This window comes from Acartia tonsa, chromosome 2 (assembly GCF_053477335.1).
Source record: "Acartia tonsa isolate MP-2025a chromosome 2, ASM5347733v1, whole genome shotgun sequence".
Taxonomy (NCBI): Eukaryota; Metazoa; Arthropoda; class Copepoda; order Calanoida; family Acartiidae; genus Acartia; species Acartia tonsa.
The window spans coordinates 19,648,853-19,674,080 of NC_137261.1; the positions used below are offsets into that span (position 1 = coordinate 19,648,853).

At 36.9% G+C, this 25,228-nt stretch overlaps 4 protein-coding genes across 4 annotated transcripts in view; 3 read left to right on the top strand and 1 right to left on the bottom strand.

Moving 5' to 3' along the window:
- The window catches only part of LOC145312421 (uncharacterized), a 43,373-nt gene extending 37,959 nt beyond the window's left edge, over positions 1-5,414 (top strand). Inside the window, exons 6-7 of the mRNA XM_080151656.1 lie at positions 4,840-4,930; positions 5,370-5,414. Of these exons, the coding sequence (XP_080007782.1) occupies positions 4,840-4,930; positions 5,370-5,414 (136 nt within the window). The remainder of the gene's footprint in view (positions 1-4,839; positions 4,931-5,369) is intronic.
- The window catches only part of LOC145306512 (uncharacterized), a 370,409-nt gene that overhangs the window by 35,170 nt on the left and 310,011 nt on the right, over positions 1-25,228 (top strand). The window lies entirely within an intron of this gene.
- Positions 5,599-20,088, top strand: LOC145306543 (uncharacterized). The gene is made up of 4 exons (XM_080148723.1): positions 5,599-5,681; positions 16,363-16,490; positions 16,740-16,855; positions 18,089-20,088. The coding sequence occupies exons 1-4, from the start codon at positions 5,670-5,672 to the stop codon at positions 18,202-18,204; spliced, it is 372 nt and encodes a 123-aa protein (XP_080004849.1). The 5' UTR covers positions 5,599-5,669; the 3' UTR covers positions 18,205-20,088.
- The window catches only part of LOC145306518 (uncharacterized), a 288,222-nt gene continuing 271,415 nt past the window's right edge, over positions 8,422-25,228 (bottom strand). Inside the window, exon 10 of the mRNA XM_080148685.1 lies at positions 8,422-8,431. The gene's annotated coding sequence lies outside the window, so the exon portion shown is untranslated. The remainder of the gene's footprint in view (positions 8,432-25,228) is intronic.

A 25,228-nucleotide genomic window follows, 5' to 3' on the forward strand; every position in this document is an offset into this window, starting at 1 on the left:
ACACACGTAACTGAACATTATCAGGAATAGAGGGGATGTTGGGCTGTCTATTACACTAGTCCCCAAAGTCTTACATTAACGTTTTCTTATTCGTTGGCTTAACAACCTTGGGGACTTTCATTGAATTTTCATTGGTTAGTTCATTTGGTTGAGTGTTCAAACCTTTTCAACCACTAATTGTAAAATACGGAATTTTGTAATTTTGTATAGCATTCAAACGGATTTAAATTTGAATCTTAGTCGCGGCTGACGGAGTATTTGAGCACAGACACCATTTCCACCCTTTAGTTTTGGTGGTTTTTCATTTGTTTCTTTATTATTTTTAGGTTAGGTTAGATCATATTAGGTTCTTGGCAAGCCTGCAGCCCGCGGGGTTTGAACCTAGAAAAATAAACTACCCCTCTCCCCTTATTTAAATTTTTTAAAATAGGCTCTTTAAAGGAAAGCACCGAATTCATTCTTTTCATATAAATATAACTAATAGATTAATAATATTATTTCGCTGAAATATGTTGAGTTGATATTTTACAAATTGATATTTTCCATGTTATTTTGTTACAAATACTATAGATATAGAATTGATCAGTTGGGAGGCATAAACAAAACTTATTTCTTAACAGACCATTTAAGATGTTTTATTTTTAGCTCTTTTAATTTATTAACTTAAATCTTAATCAAAAATTGTATTATTAGTTAAAATATTTCCAATGCTAGCCTAAGAGTTACGGTTTTCTTAGCCTCACATTGAGATAAAGCCAATTAATGTATAAGTAAAGACAGAACACAGACAACTACCTGGTTGCAAATGATTGCAAAACATTTTCGTTTGGTAGCAAATTGTCTATGTTAATGTTTTCGACGTTAGTGGCTGATATTCAAAGACCTTATTTAAAGTCGGCAAAGTTATTTGACTTCTTTCCCCTCTGTTCTTTTACTTTAATGACTTTTAGAATTTTGGCTTTATGAAAAGTTGTGAGCAAAATAGTTTCCCTATGATTAAAACAGTGATCAAACGTTTATAATGAAAGAGAAAAATATCTATCAACCTAGCTGTAAAAGATTATGTCAATACTGGTCTAGACATTACTCTACAACTTCTTACTCTTAATTCTCAGTTTAAACTATTGAAATACTTCAAATCAAATATAAAATGATAGTTATTTATCGCATCGTAATATAGACAACTTTTCGTGAATATTAAAATGAAAAATTGTAAGATGGACAACCGCTAATAAAGAATATTGCAGAGCAGAATTAAAAATATAAAATCATTGACATTTAATTATTTCCAAAACACTGTCTGACATTATATATTAACACGAGGAACACAGGGATAGGTGAAAAAAATGATATATATCATCGTATTATAGAAAACTTTCTATGGATTTTAAAATGAAAAATAATATCATTAATACCACTTTTATTAGCCCGGGCCTTTGACCCCATCGGGGCTAACGAAACTGGTTTTATATTTCAATTTTTTTATTTCATTATATGTGGAAAGCTGTCTATAATACGATGCGATTGATAACTACTTCTTGATTCATTTCCTGTCCAATAAAGATCTAAGGCGCGTGTACAGATATGTTCGACTTTAGCGTTAAAATGCTTAGGAAAGGAAGGTCTCTTTTTACCAAGGAATCAGTTCTTTACGCTCCTTGTAAGACTTTGCATTACAAAGAAATTTTAAATTTTAAAGAAGACAGATACGAATAGAGATAATCTAGAGACATACTAAAAAAAGGTTTATTTCCTAAAATAACTTGAACAGTTTAATTCCTTAGGACAAAGTTAGATTTCTAGAAATTATAGTATCGAAAATTATTTTCGCTTATATTACTTGAATACAAAAAACAAAACAAAGGAGTTTGTCTGCTAGGAATATCTTTTAAGGTTTACCGAATTTTTGGGTCAGATTGATCATCTATATATATCAAGTCTATTCAGATAAGTTTAACATATAAATGCCATGTATTAAATTTTGAAAGGATATTTTGCATGTAATTTAATAATAGAAATTTTATCTTCAGCAGCTTCCCCCACTGTCTACAGGGGTTTTACAAACAAGAAGGGCGAGGGAGGTAATGACCTTAAACTATACCATTATAAATATGAAAAGTACTACACAGTAATAACCTATAGTTATTTTGCTTGAAAAAAAAAAACCTTAACGATTGATTATTAATTTTTTCAATAAGTTTTAATTTGAAATAAAATTTAACTCCAAGCGTATATAAAAAATAATCTGCCAATAAAACATTTCAGAAGGTCACAAATTCACATTTTAATTTATTTTGAATTTGAAAGAAATTGAATATCTTTGAAGAGTTTTGTCTGAGGAATTTTTAATTTACAAGATTTTTGAAGATATGTCATTCCTTGTGATTTATTCACTTTGACAAATCAAAGGATAAAACTATTTCAGATTGGATTCAGACGACAAAATTTAGCATAATTTAAAAGTACATACTTCTTCATAGGTAGCTTGAAAATATTTAGAAATAAGATTTAACTTCCTAACCTCTAGGAGCATTGCTTTAAAAAGTTGGGCAAGTAAATTAGCCTTTATCAACACCAAGATAAATATATAACTTCCTTGAAAGCACAATTAGACTAACCATTTCGGCCATATTTACAAGACCAAAAACTATCATAGAGTTGTACAGGTATATACTTTTTGAAATTGAATGAAAAAAGAATCAAAATGAGGTTTTTATTGTACAATGTACAAACTATTAAAAATTGGTTGTGATCTAACATACACAATAATATACTCCAATAGCTTTGACTCTAAAAGCCCTCTAAAAACGGTGTACAATATTACTTTGTTAGTGAGGTAAGCTGATACCTATAGAAAAGCTACGCATCTCAAAAACCTACATATATTTTATTTTCATAAATGAAAAAAAGTAGTACTATAATTGTGTTAATAGATAAAAAAAAAATATGTAAATTTTGGTCAGCAAAAGAGGTTAAAAAATTATGTTATTTATTGATTTTGACAAAGCAAGGAATGAAATATTTTAGATGAATCATTTTACTGTAAAGGGATCAAGGACAGACTTTTTATGGGGCAATTGATTAAAAGAAAAGTTTTTACACTTTTCTAAACTTTTTGGTCAGATCTGTTCAAGATATTAGCTGTATGACCAACAATTTTTGGCGGTTCTAAATATCAATGTTACATAGAAAATCACAGCGGGCTAAAATATGATACCCCACATCCTACCCCTAAACCCCATCCTCTTCCCTCCTACTGAATGAATGAATTGACCAATAAATACGTTCCATGTTAGAAATTAAATTTGACGACAATTTTTCCCCTGCCATAATATCCACGTATATTCTATATCCATTGGACCATTTGTAAAATGTCTAAACACCAAAAATTATTCTTGAAAAGTTGAATTTTAAAAATTGTTTAAGGAAAATAACAAAAATACCTATCAAATGCACAGTTTCAAAAGAAATGTTGAACAAGTTTACAATTTTTGGCAGTGAAGTTTTGTTTATCACAAAGACATAAACTTGTGTTTTTTACGGATCTGGGATGATTTCGTTTCATACAGGGTTGGAGAGGACATTTGGCTGTTTATTACACTAGTCCCCAGAGACAAAAAACCTTACTACTTAATATAATTGTCTCTGAATATAATGAATAAACTGGACACTAGTAACTTACTGACCAAATGAACACTGAATATTGTGAAGTAGATTCACTATAAAAACAAGGACGATTTCATCCAAGAGTAGCATAACTACTTAAGTTAATAAGCTAAACTTATATAAGGAAAGCAGAGGGGAAAAAAGTAAAGGGAAGTAAGAAAAAGAATAAAAATAAAAAAAAACAAGAAAACAAAAAAGGGAAAAAATAGAATGAAATAAAGATTGAGATTGATAGAAATAGAATGATATAGAGAGAGAAATCCGCATGACGTCACATTGGCGCATACATAAAGTAATATGACAGACAAAAACACAAATATAGAAGCTATGCTAATAAAAATGCACCTACAAAACTTGCAAGATGATTTTTAAGATTCCCTACCCTTGAAAATAAAAATTTTGTATTTTAATATTGTTTTGCACACACACTGACTTACTAAACTTGTACTACTAAAAAATAAATATTCTTACCATATATCAGGAAGGAGGGGTTGGGCATTGGGCTGTTAATTAAACTGGCCCCAAAAGTTATTAAGAAATATTTAATCCGAATTTTTGTACTTGTCCCTCTGTAGAATATTGAAAATTTGAACAATAACTTAAAAGTAGATATAAACTATGACCTTATTTTTAATGTTAGAGATTCTTAAATAAAAATAACAGAATGTCTGTCTGTGTGTACCTAAGGATCTCGCTAACCACTTCTTGTAGGTCCTGGAAAGATTAAAAACCATTTTGAAGCAGGCTATCCCAATAAGCACAACTATCCTAATATGAATTTTCTACTAAAATTTACTATCCTAATATGAATTTTCTACTAAAATTTAAAGTGGCAAGGTTGACTTATAGCATTCCTTCTCCCCCGCCGACTTAAGTGGCCCTAATTCCACTAGGGTCATAGTCGCTTATCCTATTATATAATGTAGTAAAGTTTTTTTTATTCTAAAGCTTAAGATTTCGAAAATTACTGAACAGATTAAATTCTCTAGTTTAAGGAAGCTTCGCAGAGGTCCTGGAAACTATTAGGCCAAATTAAACTTTAGATTAAAGTCTTGGGATAGCTTCAGCAAATTTCCTGCCCCCTCGAATACAGATGCTTAGATGCTAGGAGCGCAGCTGCTATTAAACAATTAACAAAAAAAGTAAATCAAAGTGTTACAATTATTATTTCAGTGTTGGAAAGATGAGCCGGAAACGAGTCTATCTAGCAGAAACTCCAGATAGGAAAATATCTTTGCACGGCCAAATTTGGAATTTAAAACAAGTATTCTTAAAGAACCTAGTAATAGTGTCTAACTTTTTATCTTTGTGACGTAACAAAAATCGAAGGATGAGAGGGGAGGTTGGAAAGGAAACCCCTAAAAAAGAGATGGATTTTTGTTACGTCACAAAGATAAAAAGTTAGACACTATTACTAGGTTCATTCTTAAACTCAAAAGGAAAAAGAAATAATATTGACTTAACATGTTTAAGGATTGAAAATATTTTATCATCAGAGCCTTTTAAAGGACTTTCAATCATAATGATCAGTATATTTAGCCAATATTTTTAATAGCGAAGTTACTCTATGATTAGAAATATCAGTCTGCCCGTTCACATCTGTAATAAGTGGAATAAAGAAAACGTCAACTTCTCAGCTGCTATTCAAGATAAATAGCTGAAAATTCTCTTTACCAATGAGCATCAATTATATAATTTACTAGGTCCGTCTGTTTGTCAGTACTGCTACAAATGACATATATGTATAATCATTTATAAAAGTTTTGTGATTTTCTTTATATTCTTCTTTCTTTTTTCAAAATTTCTCCCTCTCTTTTTACAATCACTAAACATTAATAATTCTTTAAAAAGTAAAGTCAGATTAAATTCTTCATCAAGTCATGAAGAAATTTGATATTATTTATTCATGGCTTTGAAAAGATATTTAAAAACCAATTAGACTGGAACATTCTGAGAAAGAATCATCGTCATCACCCAACTCTCCTTTCTCATCATCAAATTTAATGCTACCAAAGGTTAGTTTTTTCATTATTTCTTATAAACAAAAGTACAGGATCTGTGTATGTCTGTCTATCTGTACCGCTGAACCGATATGGTTCTCCTTTATAATGTAGCTCCCATAGGTTCTGGGAATGACTTGCTGTACTTCGACAACGGTGTCTAAACTTTTTCTTTATAAAACTACAATTGGAAGGGGAGGGGGGGGGGTTTGTCAACTTCCCCCTCCCCCCATCTCAAGGCCAATAGAGGTCCTAAGGGTGTAACCTAGCCGCTAGTCTATAATACAAAGTACAACGATGGGGAGGGGGTTTCTGCGGTCGCTAGGCACTTTGAGAGAAATAACAATTATTTTGTAAAAGCCTTTTATTAGACCAGTGGACTATTCATAACCCACCTACCTGTAACTAATTCACGTTTTCCTTGTTTTTTTTGTCTGATTATTAAAATTTCTTAACAAATATGTTGATGTAGAATATTCTAAAACAAATATTTCTTATGAAATAAGCATGAATATATTGTCCAGTATCGCCTCGAAACCGATTAATATCCGGTGGATTAGAACCGGTTCTCAGCTATGCATCGTATTATATCCAGTTTTCTACGAATATAAAAATGCACAACCAGTTTTTTAGCCCGTGCCTTCGGCTTTTCGGGGCTAAAAAAGGGTCTTAATCTTATAATTGAACATTTTTATATCCGCGGAAAGCTGTTTATAATACGATAAATAACTATTCTCTGCCACTGTCAGGGTCAATTTAATTTGCAAACAAATATTATAATTACAAGATGCACCAAAAATAATATATACTTTATATTTATATACAGGGTGTCTAAAATATAACTTTTAATATTTATCAAATGAAGATATAAATTACTCAAAAAGTTGTTATGATACGATGCTTCATACTAACTTGAAGCATTTAAAAAGCATGGGTTAGGCATTTAAAAACCTATAAGTTGGTTTAAAATATGTTAGGTTAGGTTACGTGTCCACTCCGACGTTTGTCACTACTGCGTTCCAGGACCGGTTCCAATATATATAGTACACTCTGTATTAATATGCATATGTATACTATACAGTATGCCCAATTATAAAATATATATAGTAAACTCTGTATTAATATGCATATGTATACTATACAGTATGCCCAATTATAAAATATATATAGTACACCCTGTATTAATATGCATATGTATACTATACAGTATGCCCAATTATAAAAATTTGCTTGGGGGGGGGGGTAATTACCCCCCCTGAAATCTGTTGGCAGGGGTAAAATTTAGGAGGGGGTATTTACCCCCCCCCCAAACAATTAAGGGGGGGTAAATACCCCCCCAAAATAGAAAGTCTCTAACAAAAAAATTTTCTATTTTGGGGGGGTATTTACCCCCCCTTAATTGTTTGGGGGGGGTAAATACCCCCTCCTAAATGGTTGAGGGTGTCTGTGGCACCCCCAGGGTAGGGGTAAATTTTAAATGGGGGGGGGGGTAAAATGAAAAAAATTTTGGGGTGCCTACGGCACCCCCAAATTCGTTTGGGGGGGGGGGGGGGTAATCGCCCCATTACCCCCCCCTTGAACGCCTATGCTATACAGTATACTCAATTATAAAATATATATAGTACACCCTGTATTAATATGCATATGTATACTATACAGTATGCCCAATTATAAAATGAATCCTTTTATTTGTTGAGATTTGAATTCTGTTTGTGTTTGGTATCTGCACCATTGTTAACTTTATTATATTTTCTAGAATACAAGGCAAGTTGGATAATGATTAAATATATTTTTTTCCAGTATGGCTTCGAAACGATTGATATCCGCTAGATTAAAACTGGTTCTCTGCCATACTCAAAAATCATTCAACGCATCATATGGGCAATTTTCAAAGAATATTAAAAAAATCATTATATTAATACAAGTGTGGTATGCGGCAGCTCTGGACCATGCAGAAACCAAGACATTATAGTGATGCTACGCACCTAGTTAAATCCTGTTATTCTACAATTATGCAGCCACCTGAAAAGATGTCAGATAACGGTACTGATTTTATCTCTCAGTTGTCCTGCAAATGGAGGGAGGGGTGTTACCCCTCCCTCTCCCATCTTAAGCACCGGAACCTTCCCCTTCAACCACCAAGTTATCAGCACCACCTCAACCCTGAGGATAAAGGATCTAAACCTGCCCTCATCTGATAGAATCACCCCCACACAGACTGTTGTTGTCACAAGTAATCATCAAACCTTCCCTCTTTAGTACCCAGACCTACCACTCAACCCCTCTATGCTTATCTACCTATTGTGCTGCTCCATGGGCTATCCTGCCTGCCCCAGACAGGGATAGCCATCTACCTAACCATTGCAATTATCTATGTTTTACTGTATGATTTATCTTTAACCATCTTTATTCCTAATCCATATGTATTTATATTATGGTTAACTGTATTCTTAATTCCCCCCACCCTTTCCAGGGATGGGGAGTCATGATTGCCCAAACTGACTATTGTATATGTATTATAATGCTTTTATGTTATGATCATTTATTCCTATCCATGTAGTTATTGTTTGTTGTATATAGCTTTAGTATCCTTTAAACCTCCAATAAAGTGACAACTGAAATAGATGTTGATTCTTGTCTAGTGAATGCTAGAGAAGCGTAGCTTCTCTATAGTAAGGTGTCCACGTCTGTTCACACTGCCGTAGTCTTTATTCGAACTCTGGTGTCTGCCATTTACCCTAGGCGGATACCACAACTTTGGTGACAGCTGTGTGAGATTACGGCGAACCACAAGTGTAGAGCAGACGCGCATCTGAGGCTAAGGTACTCCCAGCAGTGAATCTGGCAAAACTGACACAAGCAACCTGAATTACCCACCCTGGACAGCAAGTCTAACTCTGCATCCGGCAGTTGTGGAAGTGAAACTGGACGAAGAACCGCGAGAAGCGCCGACATCTAACGGAGAATTGAGCGCTCAAAAGGCTGAAACAGGCCTGCGGACCGGCTGAAACAAGCCAAATAAGTGTAAACGGCTGAAAATAGGCCAATTTTACTGCAAGAGATAGCAGGATCCGAACCAGTGGCGCTAGCAGGACGGGAATTCCCTGCCGCCATCAGCTGGATTTGGATAAGCGGCGCTAGCAGGACGGGACATTCCCTGCCGCCGATAGGCTGAAACACGCCACATAGCTGCAAGCGGCGCTAGCAGGACGGGACATTCCCTGCCGCCGATAGGCTGAAACACGCCACATAGCTGCAAGCTGCGAGCCAACATACGAGTGTAGTGCACCAGAACAGAGAAAAACTACGTCAACTCCAAGTATCCTGAGAGGCTACAACGCAGCCACCCATCTAGAAAAACAGATATTATGTTACATTGCAGGGATTACCCCCCTGGTGTGATGGCTAAACAATAGATTTATGAGCAAAGCTTGGCAAACAAATTGTTGTGTTGTGATAAATCTAAGAATAGAACAGGCTTGGATTTATTGTGTATTGTGATAACAGCTAAAAATAGAACAGAGTTGGTAAACAAATCTGTTATGCAATTGTGATAAGGACAAAAATAGAAGCTAGATGTAATATAATAAAGACCCTGATATACAATCAAATCACCTCAAGCCTATAGCACAACAACAATACACCCCTTATTCCAAGGGAAAGGGAGGAGCCCCTCTCCATTGAAGGCAAATACAATCAGGGTGATATAATAGATAAGCCTAGGATTAAGAAGAACAGGCACTATTACACCAGCACACAGTTACCTCCCTCCCTCACAGGGGAAACGGACGGAGTTACCCCCGTCCCCTCACGCGCTTCCCCCTTCCTACCCACACTAGACTAAGTCCGTCTGTAGTGTGGGGCTAGCGATCGGACACACAGAGCGCCATTCACGGGTAGCGCAACAGAGTGCGGAAAATATCATAAATCCAACGGACGAAGCGGACCAATGAGAGAGCGAGTTGAGGGGTGAGAGCGCGTTTTCCCCGTGTGCGCGGATTTGACGGTGCGGACGCGCGTTGCAAGGACAGGAGATTTCACGCACACACACACACCCACACAGGAGAGGGGCCACTCTATAGCATACAACAGAGATATTTTTTTAGGAGAAAAACTTGCCAGCTCCTCCCTCCCTGTCTACAGTGTGATAAGGAAAACTAAACCAGTTCCTTAAACCCGCTCAGACCCTCAACATCTCCTAGCCCTGCCAACCCTACTTCAAAGCTGAGTGGTTAGTGAAACAAATATATGTATATATAAATACCCAAGTGATAAATAATGTTGTTTTTTTGTATCATGGGTACAAGTAAGTGAATACTAACCCCACCATACAACACTGGAAACTGATATGGTAACTGAACGAAAGTACGCCCACCCTGTGGACATAGCCTGACTTGATGCCCCACACTGGGCAGTGGTGGTGTGTACCTGGACCATCGACCTCATAGTTGTGAACTTTATACAGAGGAAGCGTGATTTTTTTTGGAGCAAGGAGGAAAGCTAGCTAGCTCTGGGGATATTCTTATACACGTATATATATATATATGGGAGTGTAGCCATATATATATGTATATAGTTAGCCTACCTATCCATATATCTACCAGCGGATACGCTCCTAGAGACATCTGTGGATCCCTAACATATTCCTTTTACCTTTAAGCTAAGATCCGCTGGTTATCACAGAAATCAAGAGCTATACTGGAAAGGAGAACAACTCAGGCTCAACAGTTAAACAAGACGCTGGCACCAACAAACCCACCCCCTGCTACTTATCATGGGGACGCGCCAGCCACAGAAACTCTTGAGCCAGGAGGACCGAGCCTACGGCTACGTGGACTACCACCCTAATTACACAGCTATAGTATTTATATTAGGGGTGAGCCGGCTCGAACCCCCTTGCGGCGCGGCTACTCTACTCTGCTCCTACATCTACAAGATAAGAACTTGGCAGCCCCTAGCCCGACGTGCGGAAATAGAAGACATTCATGATTGGGCATTACCTGTGTGCCTAGGCCTGCTGCTGACACTGTGGTGGACAGAAGTCTTCATTTGGACCAGAACCACCAACATCTGTACCCCACCACTCTCTGCTTCTTCATACACGATACTGCTTCTGTTATTACTCTGGCCTACTGTGTTGAGTACAGTGAACATCAAACACATGCCAGGTCACAGACCCCTGGTCCCTGAGATGCCCTTGTCTGGAAGGGTGACTGAATGTCCGCTGCACCGCTCCTGTTCAGTTGGTGCTCAACGCACGAGAAATAGCAATACTGGACTGGGGATTGCTGAACCTGTAGGTGTCCTCCTGGGGGTGTTGAACGATGCAACTGAGCCTAATGAGAAGGTGACAAGCTTCAGAGACTTAGTGGCCAGCCCCAAGATGGACACTACTACCAGAACTGAGATTTCAAAGGGGCCCAGCCCTAGGGCCAGTGCCACCTGTTTCTGGGGTGGAAAGGTCCTCCCTGGCACTGGCCTCACCAATCTGGAGGATGGGGAGCTGTCCCAGGGGAATAGGCTCTTCACCCAGATGCCCGACGCGTACCTGGGGGTGGGGGAGCCGCCACCCAAGCCTCCCTGGGAGCCCCCAGGCATGGAACGACTGGGGACCGGCCTAAGGATGGGGACTGGTGACCTGCTGCAGTGGAAGACTTTACCCAGCACGGAGGGAGCAGGGTTGACCAGCAGCAGTGAGGCTGTTCCCCCCCCACACTCCAAGACCAGATGCCGCTACTCTGTTGAACCACTGCACATGTCCCAGCCAAGTTCCCCCATGCTGCTGAATATGGAGGCCCACCAGGATGCAGAGCTCCAACTAGGGAAGTCAATAAGAAGGCCACCCCTTGCCAAAACCAGAACCACCGCAGGGGCTCCCCACCAGCAGCTGACGGAGCCTGGCAGGGACGCAATACCAGCTGGCAACTCTGGCCCAACTCAGGTGGCTACCAACAGTCTGCTGACAGTCCGGAATACAGTTCAGGCTACCATCAGTATGGCATCTTCTGGGCCTTGCTGGTCCACCTGTGGGTACCTGTCCACACACTGGCCACAGGTACCCCCCAGAGATCATAGCCCCCTTTCCGACTGGCACCATCAACAGCCTTTGCTACCAACCACCTGGCATACCCAGAGGCAGGATCCCTCATGTGGAGAAGCACCTGCAGAAGCTAAGGCCGAGGCTGGCCTCGCCACCCAGGGGAGGAGAGCCGCTGTTGGATGGAAGGAACCTGTGTGTATGGGGAGGAGGCTGAATGTAACCAAGGAGCCACCACAAGCAGCCCAGCACCGCCTGACCCCTAGTAGGGGAGACCCTGTTTGTCAGCTGGTGCCCCAAATGGAGGAGGAGAGACCTGGCAGGTTGATACACCCTGGGGAAGCCGGCCTGATGGGACCCAGCTGGACGAAGGGGCGCTGCCGCTTCAACGGCCACACAGCCGCCAAGTGTAGAACCGGTTGGGACCGGGCAATGAAGAAACACCAGGCCGCCCAACAACCTGCATGCAACCAGTCTGCCACCCAGGTCCACCTGGAGGGAGATGCCCAGCCGTCACCCCAACTAGCTGCCGCCGCTGGGGCCGCGGCTACCCAGGAGTCTGCGTCTCAGATTGGGACCATGGTGGCCAGGATCAACGTGCTGGGAGGAGCGGCTGAACCCAACCGGGTTGGCCTGGACCGCAGCCGCAACCACAGGGGACCGGTGTCCGTAACCCCTGCCACCCCCAGCAAGAGCCGAGGGGCGCTACCCAGCGCCACCGGGACGGTGTACGGGGAGGCCCTGGCGGCCGCCGAGTGGGAGAGGCAAGAGGCGCTAGCCAGCGAGTCTGAGTCGATGTATGGGACGCCAACCGGCGTCGCCACCTGGAAGGAACGAGAGGTGCTTCCCTGCACCACCAAGCTGATGTCTGGGGCGACAACCGTCGCCGCCACCTGTGAAGACTGGGGGGTGCTATCCAGCGCCCCACGCTGGTGCCTGGGGCGACAACCGTCGCCGCCACCGAGAGACCTGGACCCCTGTGAAGACTGGGGGGTGCTATCCATCGCCCCCACACTGGTGCCTGGGGCGACAACCGTCGCCGCCACCGAGATACCTGGACCCCGGAATGAGCCCGCAGCCCCAGAGGAAGGGGTGACACCCGTCACCCCCAGCCAGCCAGAGCCCCCAGCCAGCAGGGAGAGTCCAGCTGTCCCTCACCCTCAACTGCATCCAGCTGTCTACCTCCCTCAACCAAGCCAGGGTAATTGTATTGCACTGGTGTACCAGGAAGTTTGGGCTGGGCCAAACTTGCCTGCGCCCCCTGCATCTGCCCCAGGAGCCAGGGTATCAGCCATTACCAGCCAAACTGAAGAAGCTTTGACCGCTGCCTGGGGAGTAACACAACTAGATGCGCCAAGTGCCGAGCCTAACCATAGAAGTAGAGGATCCCCAACAATTATGTCTACCCAAGATGGAGACAATGTGCCTGGACCCCTTCAGGCTAGGGGAGGAACTCCGGAACCTTGTGCCTCCAGTCCACTAGCAGCAGTGTCCGTGGATGGGCCTGTCTCCCAGCCAACTAGAGCGGAGCCACCCTTGCAGATCCAAGACAGCCTCCGGCATAAAGGGTGGACTGTTACCTTTCCCTACCCCGCAGGTCGGACTGCCATGCACCACCCTGCCAATGTCCAGAATGAGCCTGAAGGAGGCAACGCTCCTACAGTATGGCAACCACCACCTGCCCGCGTTGACAGAGACCCTGGAAGCCGAATGAACCTGGTCCAAGCCCCCTCATGTGCTGTGCCACCCCTGGAGGTTGCCAGGGTGGCCTCAGAGGTACACATCCAACGGCCAGAAGATCCAACAGGACCAGCTACTCCAGCAGATATAGCCGATTCCGTTAGACCTGGGGAGGGCTGGAGTCCACCACCGTCCAGCAACTGGTATCCTGGCGGACCCATTCCACAAGGACAACAAACTGAAGGCCGCAACCACTGTCGGAAGTCTGGCGGTGCAGACAACCCCTCCAGCCTTCCGAGGGGAGAGTTGTGGTATGCGGCAGCTCTGGACCATGCAGAAACCAAGACATTATAGTGATGCTACGCACCTAGTTAAATCCTGTTATTCTACAATTATGCAGCCACCTGAAAAGATGTCAGATAACGGTACTGATTTTATCTCTCAGTTGTCCTGCAAATGGAGGGAGGGGTGTTACCCCTCCCTCTCCCATCTTAAGCACCGGAACCTTCCCCTTCAACCACCAAGTTATCAGCACCACCTCAACCCTGAGGATAAAGGATCTAAACCTGCCCTCATCTGATAGAATCACCCCCACACAGACTGTTGTTGTCACAAGTAATCATCAAACCTTCCCTCTTTAGTACCCAGACCTACCACTCAACCCCTCTATGCTTATCTACCTATTGTGCTGCTCCATGGGCTATCCTGCCTGCCCCAGACAGGGATAGCCATCTACCTAACCATTGCAATTATCTATGTTTTACTGTATGATTTATCTTTAACCATCTTTATTCCTAATCCATATGTATTTATATTATGGTTAACTGTATTCTTAATTCCCCCCACCCTTTCCAGGGATGGGGAGTCATGATTGCCCAAACTGACTATTGTATATGTATTATAATGCTTTTATGTTATGATCATTTATTCCTATCCATGTAGTTATTGTTTGTTGTATATAGCTTTAGTATCCTTTAAACCTCCAATAAAGTGACAACTGAAATAGATGTTGATTCTTGTCTAGTGAATGCTAGAGAAGCGTAGCTTCTCTATAGTAAGGTGTCCACGTCTGTTCACACTGCCGTAGTCTTTATTCGAACTCTGGTGTCTGCCATTTACCCTAGGCGGATACCACACAAGCATTAAAAAATTACTATTTCTAGAGCAATGAATATCTCTTGCCCAAAGGAATTTTTAAACTTGTAGAATGTCAGAACTGAAGAAGCTGAATATAAATGTATAAGTATAAACATACTTATATTTTTAGGATTTTTTTTTGGTGGGGTGGAGGGGGCGTATTGGTATCTTTAAATCATTTTACTTAAAAAGTATAACAAATAGATTGTTCTGAATAATTTGTTCAACCTATAGATCTTCCCTTTAACCCTGACGTGCATGTAAAATGGGCAGGGAATTAGAAGCTTCATGAAGAGCGCTGGTGGGGTGGAGGGGGGGGGGGGTGTTGCAGTAACATAGCGCCATAAAACGTAATAGAAAATGCACAATTTGAAGCTCTTAGTAGAATCCCCATTTTTTCGATTATATAAGATATCTCTTGTAAGTAAATCTTTTGTAAAAAAATGGGGTCTCTTGTCTTTGGAAGACAGAAAGACTACTTAATAATTGTATCTTCTTATAAAAACACATAATTGATATTTCTATATACTGATCTGTTTTATTTGCCAAAATTCCTGTTCTTTATTTTGCTTCATTATACCAATTAGAAATTTTGTATGAGATTATTCAGTATCTATCTATTCATATGTGTTCTTGTGTGTTTGCATTAATGACGTAATGTGGTAGGGGTGAAGCAGTTCAACCCTACTGAGCGAGTTCGGTCAAAAGAGCCCCTAGCCTTAAGGATTCTATCAATGAAGTACTACAAGTAGTTACTGTTTGAAGGTTATATTTGAACTGAATATATACAACAAGTTAATAGCTTTATATACAAAACAGATTACAAATGGGTTAGGTAGAGAATGGGTGTGGAGAAGATGGGGGAGCCTCAGCCAGGTGAATAGTAGATGGGTAGGCTCCGGTAGGGGGTAAGGTAGACGTCCCCTGGAAAGGGGTAGGTTACTTGAACATGCAGAGGGGAGGGGCAACTCCCTCCCTATATCAGCGGTGGATAAGTTGACCGCTTTCTTTGAGGATCAAACAATGGCAGAATAGGTTGGCTAGAATTGTGATAAGGAGGGGATTAACGTCTGGGTGTTATCGGTAGTCCCGGAGCATAGCATGCTCTAGGAAAGGCCAATCTGTCTGTCCAACTACCACAGTAACATTTTCCCCAATTTTAACCAGTTATCATGCAGTTGTTTCTTTTAAAACATTCATGACAAAATTCAAGTTGAGATCATCATGTACTTCAGTATAAAATATAACCCTAAGCCTTCTCAGGGCCTTCTCTGGACTAAAGGAATGCTTATAAAGGAAAAGTAGAGATTGTTGATTTAATCATTTATGAGATTTTAAAAAAGTGCAGAAGAGTAGGTATGAAAATAATTCTGGAGTTTCAAAAGTGTAAAAAAATATTTTTTTTTTGGGGGGGGGAGGTGGTGAAGACACCCTCCCCAAAAATAGTTTAACACCTTCCCAGGACCTATAAGAAGCTGCACTGTAAAGGAGAACAATATCAGTTCAGCGGTTAGTGAGATCCTTCGGGACAGACAAAAAACGCCTACTACTTTATATAATAGGATAACATCCCTCTGTCATGTGTTGTTTGTGTTATATTTGTGCAAAGAGTATTAACCTAACAACTTTTATATCTAGAATGATGCAAAGAGTAATAACCTAAAAATTGTTGTATTTTTAATGATGCAAAGAGTTTATTCTAACAAATATTATATCTAGAATGATGCAAAGAGTATTAACCTAAAAATTATTGTATTTTTAATGATGCAAAGAGTATTAACATAACAAATATTATATCTAGAATGATGCAAAGAGTATTAACCTAACAAATGTTATATCTAGAATGGTGCAAAGAGTTCTAAGAAGAAGAAGCATGTGAATTGGACAGGAAGATCCCCCATCCACATACCCTCACCGCACCATCAGGCAGATATCACTCCACCTGAACCTAAATGTTTTCCTATTTGCAGGTATTATCAATGAAAATTATGAAATTTCAAGTTTTAGTTGTAAAAATTAAGAAAATTTATAAAGTTAAAAACTTTCAGTTTGTTAGATTTGGCTTTTATATATTTTTTCTGTTTGTTTTCAGGCTTTTGAAGTATTTTTTTCTGGCATTTTCCTAAATTTTGAATCTCACATCAAATCTATAAATATCTTACTCATAAGAAACCTAGCCTAAACTTATGAAAATTTTGATATTTTACTTGAACTTTCAGATGGTTCCTAATCCTAATTGGGATGATGATGCTCATTTCTGTTCTTTTTATAATGGGACAATTACTTCTTGATTGGGGTAATGGCAGGGCGGGTGGTCCTGCCATTAGAACTACAGGTATGCTTTTTTTAGTAGCACAGCTACTCTCGGTTCACTTTGTCTGTCCGTCAGTCAGTCCATCAGTAATTAAATTTGTAACACTATGGGGTTAAATATAATTTTATATTGAAGGTAGTCCACAGTAAAGATTCCTAGTCTAGTCTATACATTGTTTTGTCCATCTGCCTATCTGTCATGCTTAAAAACATAAACCTGTGTAATGGTATCTTGATTATCTTCGCATATTCTCTCAATTTATTTTCTTTTTTGTGACATCTGATTATCTGCTCTATAACTACCTTTGTCTGTTTGTCCATTCCAAGATATTTTGAGACAATTACTTTTAAAGTGGAGAATGAACTAACAAGTCTAGAAATATTTTGGTTTGAAGTAAAAGAATAGTTAAGGTCCAGGGAAATTAAGAGATAAGGCAATGAATGATAAATTGATATACACCCACACTGATGATGAGCAAAATTAACCATTCTGTCAATTTATACTTTTAGCTGAATAGCTTGGAAATTCATATTTTGGAGTTATTAAACTTTGGGTACCAGTAAAATTTCTAGTTCAATGATGAAGGACCCATTATTATAAATGTACTAGAGTTGGGCTCGATATAATTATCTCGCTATTGGCTAGGTTTATTCAATGTTTTATTTACTTTCTTTTGGTTATCTGAATTCTGACTATTAACCCTATTCTTCTATAATCTTCTCCCTGACGATTTCTTTCTTTAAACTATTTTAGGATCTTAATATTTTTATTTCAAATTATCGTCCTAAAAGGGTTAAAATGTTTAGTTAACTGTTAAATTTTAGTTCAATATCTGATCACATTACGCACGTATCGCTAGTATCAAATTATTTTAAAACTAAGTTTTCTTTTAATTACTATATTATAAATTTAAATTTCCTGTTCTATGGATAGAAATTTAATACTTCATTATAATTCAAATAGCAACATGAAATAAAAAAATGAATTTATTCTTCATACAGTAAAATAATGGGTCTTATCATTCTGGTCAATGAGAGTTTATTACGGATTATTGGAGCACTATGAGTTTTAAACAATTATCGCTTAGAAAAATTGAGCTCATATATAGACATTTATTTCCTATATAGATCTGTCATGGATCTTAAAAGCAATAAAGTAGGCTGTTTTATAAATGTTAAAAATTGGAAGATTTCATTAAACAAAAGTTTCCGCAAATATAAGTATTAAATAATATATAAACTTTTATATATTTAGAGAGCAGTATATCCAACAATTCAACAACAGAAAGCCTTATTATTCAAAGTATTATCAACTCATCAACAATTACCAACCAACCTTCCGTGGACACTGTTACTAGTGAACCTAATTAAAACAAAATAAAAAGTTATACAGTAGCTGTGCAACTAGAAACGGGACGAATTTATGCTTCATTTTAAACAAAATTTTACAGTTTTTGCAGTTCTATAAAAATTTAAAAGTAATTAAGAATACTTTAGAATTTGGTGTTGCTATATATTTTTGTATGTTATTTAAGCTTAATAAGTTTGATCTAAATTTGTAATAGTTATTTATCGTATCGTATTGTAGACACCTTTCGCGAATGATAAAATGAAAAATTATAAGATTAATACCAGTTTTTTCCCCGAGGAGCCGAAACCCCAGGCTAACAAAACTGGTAATAATTGTATGACTTTTAATTTAATAATCGTAGAAAATGCAATACGATAAGATACATTATACTTTATGGCTTAAAACCGGTTCTAATCGAATAATCGGTTTCGAAGACATATTGGAAAAAAGTTTATGAGATATTAGTTGGAAGTATAATTTATGTAACGATTCTGTTACGATTACGTTTAATTTGGAAAACATTGTTCTTGTTATTAAGACAATTCGTTTTGTATAGACGCTTTGTTTTTAATTCTAATTATCAGGTCATTCATAAAGTTTATTTTTAATAATTAACCAATGTCGCCAATACTTTAAAGGCCTTAATGAATGTTGATAATTATTAACATATATATCATACATTTTAATTAATAATTAATTAGATATACTTTGTTTATAGCAATACCAATATCTTTTGTTTCTTTAAATATTAATTAGACTACAATGTTTATAAAAGCTTTTTTTCATAGCAATTAATTAAAACTAAAAGCCAACATGAAAATAAAAATTTTCTAAAATTTAAAACTTTATAGAGCTATTCCTGTAAGACATCGAAGCAAGCAATATTTGAATTTAAATATGATTAAAATTATTGAAATATTGTTAAAAAAACGGGACCTAATTGTTATTACATTTAAATTTTATCTCAAATAAAAAACAAAATAGGAGGCGATAGAGCTAATTGTAAAGATAGCATGATCTAGAACTTTAGCATATGTCTTAAAACCTTTTGTAATCTGAACAAAGGGCGACAAAATTCTTATATTTTGGCTTCTAGTTAAGATTAGTTTGACTTTAACAAGACATTTGATAATAATCTGTTTTGATTAGAAGCTCTCTATAGTGCCTATAAAAATAGGGATAAATTTTAAAACTTTAGGTCGATGTATCCCGAATGACGTCATATTAATACAATGATCTATTCTAAAATGACTTCATTTGGGATGTTTCGGCTAAAAGTTTTTAAATGTCCCTTTTTTATAGGCAGTATAAAGAGCTTCTTTCGATTCTATTACTACAATATACTGTTTAAAATAGAATACATAATTTGAGTGGTAAATGTAGCAAAAACCTGAAATTATGATATCTTTACAATTCTGCGACCTTCCCTTAAAAAAAACAAGAAATCATCATATTATATTTAACAAAAAATGAAGAAAAAATGCTTTAAAAATAATTGTGTAAAGACTCGTGCTAAAAATACATAAAAAATGTGATATTTATGATAATTATTAAAGAAATTAAAAACCAGTGAAAAAATGATAACAATATTATATCTATAATTTTATAATAGTTTTGTATAATTAACAGGAGACTTTACCCGAATGTTCAAGATTTGCTTACTTAAAGGCTTCATCTATAAAACAAAGTAGCTTGATGTCTGTCCGTCCGTCCCCTAAGATCTCGGAAATCACTGAACCAATCGGATTCTACTCTTTAGTGAATATACCTACTGGTCCTGTGGTGGTTTTAGGCTATTTTCTTGGGGGGTGGGACACCTCCAACCCCCTAAAAAAAATAAAAATTCCCCATCAATTTTTTTTTGATGATGCAGATGATACCAACTATTTGGTGCTGCACAACATGTACTACATTTTTTAAAATTATCTCTTGGGGCAAAGCCCCTATAGGCTAGGGGCGATGCCGTTAGTACTTATAAAAGCCAGGGGAACATTTATAGGACTATTGAGGATCAATCTTCCTCTTGTAAAAGTCAGAAAATTATTTTATGATTTCTTCAGGGCTTTTTTCAACATGTAAACAATTGCAAAACAGCGGAGGAACAATCAATCAATATCAATGGTACAAAAGAGCAGCTATTTTTTTAAATTTTATATATGATTAGTCAGCTAAAAATAGTCGAATTTCTCAGGATATAGCTTTGCATATTAATGTTTTGTTGGAATAAATTGTAATATATAAATATTTAAATTTAAACGAAAATGTTTGTCTGCTAAGAATCTCTTTGTTAGACAGATTAATGTGCCTGTTAGACCATCTAGGTAAGCAAATCTATTAGAATATCTGAGTAAAGCACCTCTTAATTATACTGGTTTGGTGTGAAATTAAAGCATTTTATTTTTATCAAATGCACCTAATTTTTTAACAACAATATTTGTAATAATACATGAGTTGAAATTATATAAAAATAACAAATCATGATCATAAACAAGATATATTTATATTTTAATTCAGAAATTTATTATTAGCCTTTAAATTTATGTTCTATGATACCTATTTAGTTATTAAATGAAATGATTAAAATTATATTATTTAAAAATTAGAATTTCAAATAAAATATAATTAATTGTGCCATTGAATCAAAATGCCATTTTCTATTAAAAAAATAATAAATAAGCTTTTTAGCTCAACTGTTTATAAGACACAGATTTTAAATAAAGAATTAAGCTTTGCACTATAAACCTTTTTATAATTAATAACTAACGCCTATAAAATGAAATAAAAATAAAGTTATTGCTTTAAAAAACTATAATAAAGATATTTTTAAAATTTTTAGATAAGTAATGAATTAGTTTTTTCTTTGTTATTGAAAGTGTTTAGAATTTAGAATACTTGATTTCCTATTAGGTTATTTTACAAAGATAAATTTTTCAGGGTGATTTTCCTCAAAGTTTTTTAGTCAAATATTGGACCCAACGGCACCTCTTATTTTTAAACACATTAGAATAAGGGGAGATTTTTCGTTTGCTTGTTTATTACTTGTCATAGATAAAAAAAAACTACCCCTCTCCCCTTTTACAAATTATTGAATAACTAATGTTATGGTGTGGGGAGGTGAAGTTTGGGTTAGTGCGCGATTAGCAATTTGAGGGAAAGTACCTTTACTATTCAACAAAAAATACAGTTTCAGGAGTAAAATTAAACAAAAATATTTTATTCTTAACATTAATTTATTTGGGATTAAAAATTTGTAAACTGCTTGAAAAGTTAATGCCATTTTGAGACTTGAAAATTACTAAAAAGATGTGATGACATGAATATTTTTACTATAGATGTACCTGGATATTAAATGTGTAAGCTTAAATATGTGTTTTTTTTATTTAACGTAAATCCTAACTGCTCTAAAATTAATTTTGTCCGTGAAAAAAGTAAAAGTAAATTTTCACAGTTTTACCCTTCCAATTAAAAAAGCCCCGCAGCCAGAGCGTCCAAGCTTTTTTATTTGGGGGGTAAAATTTTTTTAAGGGGAGGTAATTTGTATTTTTTTTTTTTGGGGGGGGGGTTAGAATGGCGCGCGAACCGCGCCGCAAATTTCCCCCCCAAAATTTTTACCCCAGGGGTAAAATTTGCTTAGGGGGTTGAATTACCCTCCCTGAAATCTGTTGGCAGGGGTAAATTCCCCCCCGGGGTAAATTTTTTTGGGGGTAAATGGTTGGTGGTAACTATGGCACCCCCAAGATAGGGGTAAATTTTAAATGGGGGAGGGAGTAAAATGAAAAATTTTTGTGGGTGCCTACAACATCCCCAAATTCGTTTGGAGGGGGAGGGGAATCACCACTTTACCCCCTCCCCCGCAGCCATCGAATATTTTCTATATTTTTGTACTACCGAAAAGAGATTTTAGAATGTTTAGCTGTAGACTCGGGTAACGGCTAAACCCAGGAAGTGCCTAGAAAAGATGCGGATAAATTTAAAAACTTTTGTCCGAAGTATTATCTGATTAGAATTGTCCATTACTCTAATATGATGTCATTCGGGATACTTCGGCCAAAAGTTTTAAAATTTATACCCTTTTTTTCAGAGGCACTACAAAGAGCTTCAGGGAGTGGACATTGGACAATATATACTCAAGTTTCATATACAGGATCTTTCAATTGTTGGCTTCTATCAAGTTTGACTTGGTTATACAAACCTTCAGTTTCAGAACTTTTCCACTAATTACTTAATGCAGAGGAGTGTTTATCTTGTTTATTATGATTAGGATTGAAATAATTCTATGTATCTTACCCTAAAGATCCCTGACTAAATCGCAGCAAATTGGCTAAAACCGCTCATCCAGTCACCTAACTAAAGATTTAGTTGCAGCTATCGGCATTAAAATTAGGTTGCTACACTCATCATACCAACTTCAGCATAAAGCTTGAAATAAAATACCATATTTTGAAATAAAAATATTATGCCAAAAAAACTGCCTTGTTTATCAAGCCTATACAAACAAAAATTTATATAAGGTTATAATGTTTAAAGGTAGTTTTAAAAATAACTGTAAATAACAGCAGAAGGAACCGCCGTTAACGATTACATCGGTTATAGTAAAAAGCTCATTCTGCGGTTAAAGTTAGAAAGAGCGACAAGACTTCATATCAAAAGCTGTTTTTAAGTGAGACTTATTTTGACTCAAAAAGTATGCCTATTGTAGGAATACATTGACAGTTGGGTGCGTATTTTTTAATCCTATAAAGTGTCAAAAATTGCTTTATTCAACTTGTTTTTTGAAAAATTCACATAAGGAATACGACATCTTAGATCATGTAAAGTTTAGATTACAATAATAATATAGGAATGGATATAAAATACGTGGATATTGTGAGAGATTCTTGCATACCCTGAAAAATGCTTCACCCATCTGGCTAATGTATAATGATACTCCCTTATTATGCCCTCCAATGACCATGGAGGAACATTTTTATCTAATATCTGAGAACTATATAAGCAACCTAAAATGAAGACAAAAATTGTATACACTTGCATACATATCATTCTAAAATTAATCATTTTTTTTACCAAGCTTTGCAAACTTAAATCTTTTTATTCTTGTTGCCAAAAGTTTACAAATTTTCCTATGGAATAATTGCCTATTGTTTCAGATCCATACCTGCTATCAAAACATATTTGTCTCCTAGCTTGAATCTCATTTTCATTGGTTTTTGACAATAGAGAAAATTTATTAGAGTTTGTTAGAATGCAAGTTTCGTGTTGGTATGGATTGTGGGGATTGGTCGGTTCAATAAGTTGAGTGTTAAAACGTTTCAACCACTAATTGTATTGTACAGAAAGGGTAATTTTGTATATCATCATTGGGAATGTACAATACATGGCCAATGTCAAGCAAATTTTTGCACACCCCCATGTCCCCAGTCAAGAGGGTTGGACCAATAGAGAGGTGTAACCGTGTATCCCTATCCACCCCCCTTAATTTTGTCAGGGGGATGGTTACAACCCGCTCCTGCACTCCTCGGCTTGTAATTATTTTGTTTCTAAATAATAAAAGAACGTGCTGACATTATGATAATAATTGTATAGCTGCTACGCTAACTAGAGCACTGCTGTTATAAATTATGCTCAGTAGATATCTAATTAAACTACAACCAAAAACATTTTTTTAACCTTTAGTGAAAGTTAAAAATACCGCCAAATGCCATAGTTAACAAAGCATATGAAATCGTTGCATTTTTTTTTATATATTAATGTTGCGCCCCTAGAAAAAGGGGGTATGTGTTCAAATTGGGAATAAAAGGGCTAATAATTATCCTAAAACCATTTAAAGACTAATTTTTTTTAATTCTTAAAACCTCCTGGGACCTATGTGAAGCTTCCCTTAAATGTAGAACCTATTTAGTGGTTAGAGATATCTTAACAAAATAAACAATATACCATTTAATATATAAAGATTTCATCATTTCTTATCACCTAACCTAATAGCTTTTTTATTGCAATGTAATAGTGATTTATCTCAAAGTGCCTACCGAGCACTAAACCCATATTTTCACTAGAAAATGCAATGTATGACACAATATCGACATAAATTTAGTATAATGGCACTATAACTACTTATGTTGAAATAATAACGATAACATTTTTTGAGGAAGTCTTATGTTGATATAATTATAACATAAACGTTAAACAAACAAGTTCTATAGAATAATATTAAAAGCGAAACTTTTCTATAAATAGGGTCGGCCCGTCCATTTGTCCGGGCATCTCTTTTCTTTCAATTAGACATGTTAGAATTGTCCTATTGGTTTTAAACTTTTCATGATGATTCCTATGACGATTAATGAAGCGTAGGAACTCTCTAATCGTTACCAGAAATTTCGTAAGTCTATTTATAACATTTTGATTTTTAACCTTTTTAACAACAATTTTCTATGTAAATAATGATTCCTTTTACATCAAGGTATAAGCGAAGCAGCTGTATAATCAAGTCCTAAAAGGAAGTATTGTATTTAAGCACTCTTACAAAAAATTTACTTACAATTCTGCCTATTCAGTTCTGAAACTCTGCAAGTGTTAATGTTCGTTTGTCCTTCCGTTCCAGAGCTGATCCATCCTTGTGTAACAGCATTTACAATACAAGATCTCCTGGGTAGATTTTTTGTTGACTACCATTTTTTTACACTTTCTAATAATGTTTAAATTACTATTTTAAAATCAAATAAGGTTATAGATTACATCCATAAGATGTTAATATATATAAAATAAACATAAACACTGCATGATACATACTTTAATGATAATTCTATATCCTAATGCTGTTGCTACTCTTCCAATAATGATCTCATTCGTGTTTTATCCTAACAGCAAAAACAGCTTTTCATTACTTTGTTGTAGATTGAAGATAATCAAACCTAAAATCAGATATTTGTATTTTTGTTGTCAATTATTTTTTATGCCCGCCGCTATACTATTACATTGATTGTGCACTACTGGTAGCAAGCTTTTAAGAGCTTATTTTAGGTATAAAAAGGAGCGTGGACCCTGTCC

Excerpts from the sequence above, each read along its gene's own strand:
- LOC145306543 (XM_080148723.1), top strand. Across the intron at positions 16,491-16,739 it reads AAATGTTTTCCTATTTGCAG|ATGGTTCCTAATCCTAATTG; the intron begins GTATTATCAATG and ends TTGAACTTTCAG. Across the intron at positions 16,856-18,088 it reads TCCTGCCATTAGAACTACAG|AGAGCAGTATATCCAACAAT; the intron begins GTATGCTTTTTT and ends TTATATATTTAG.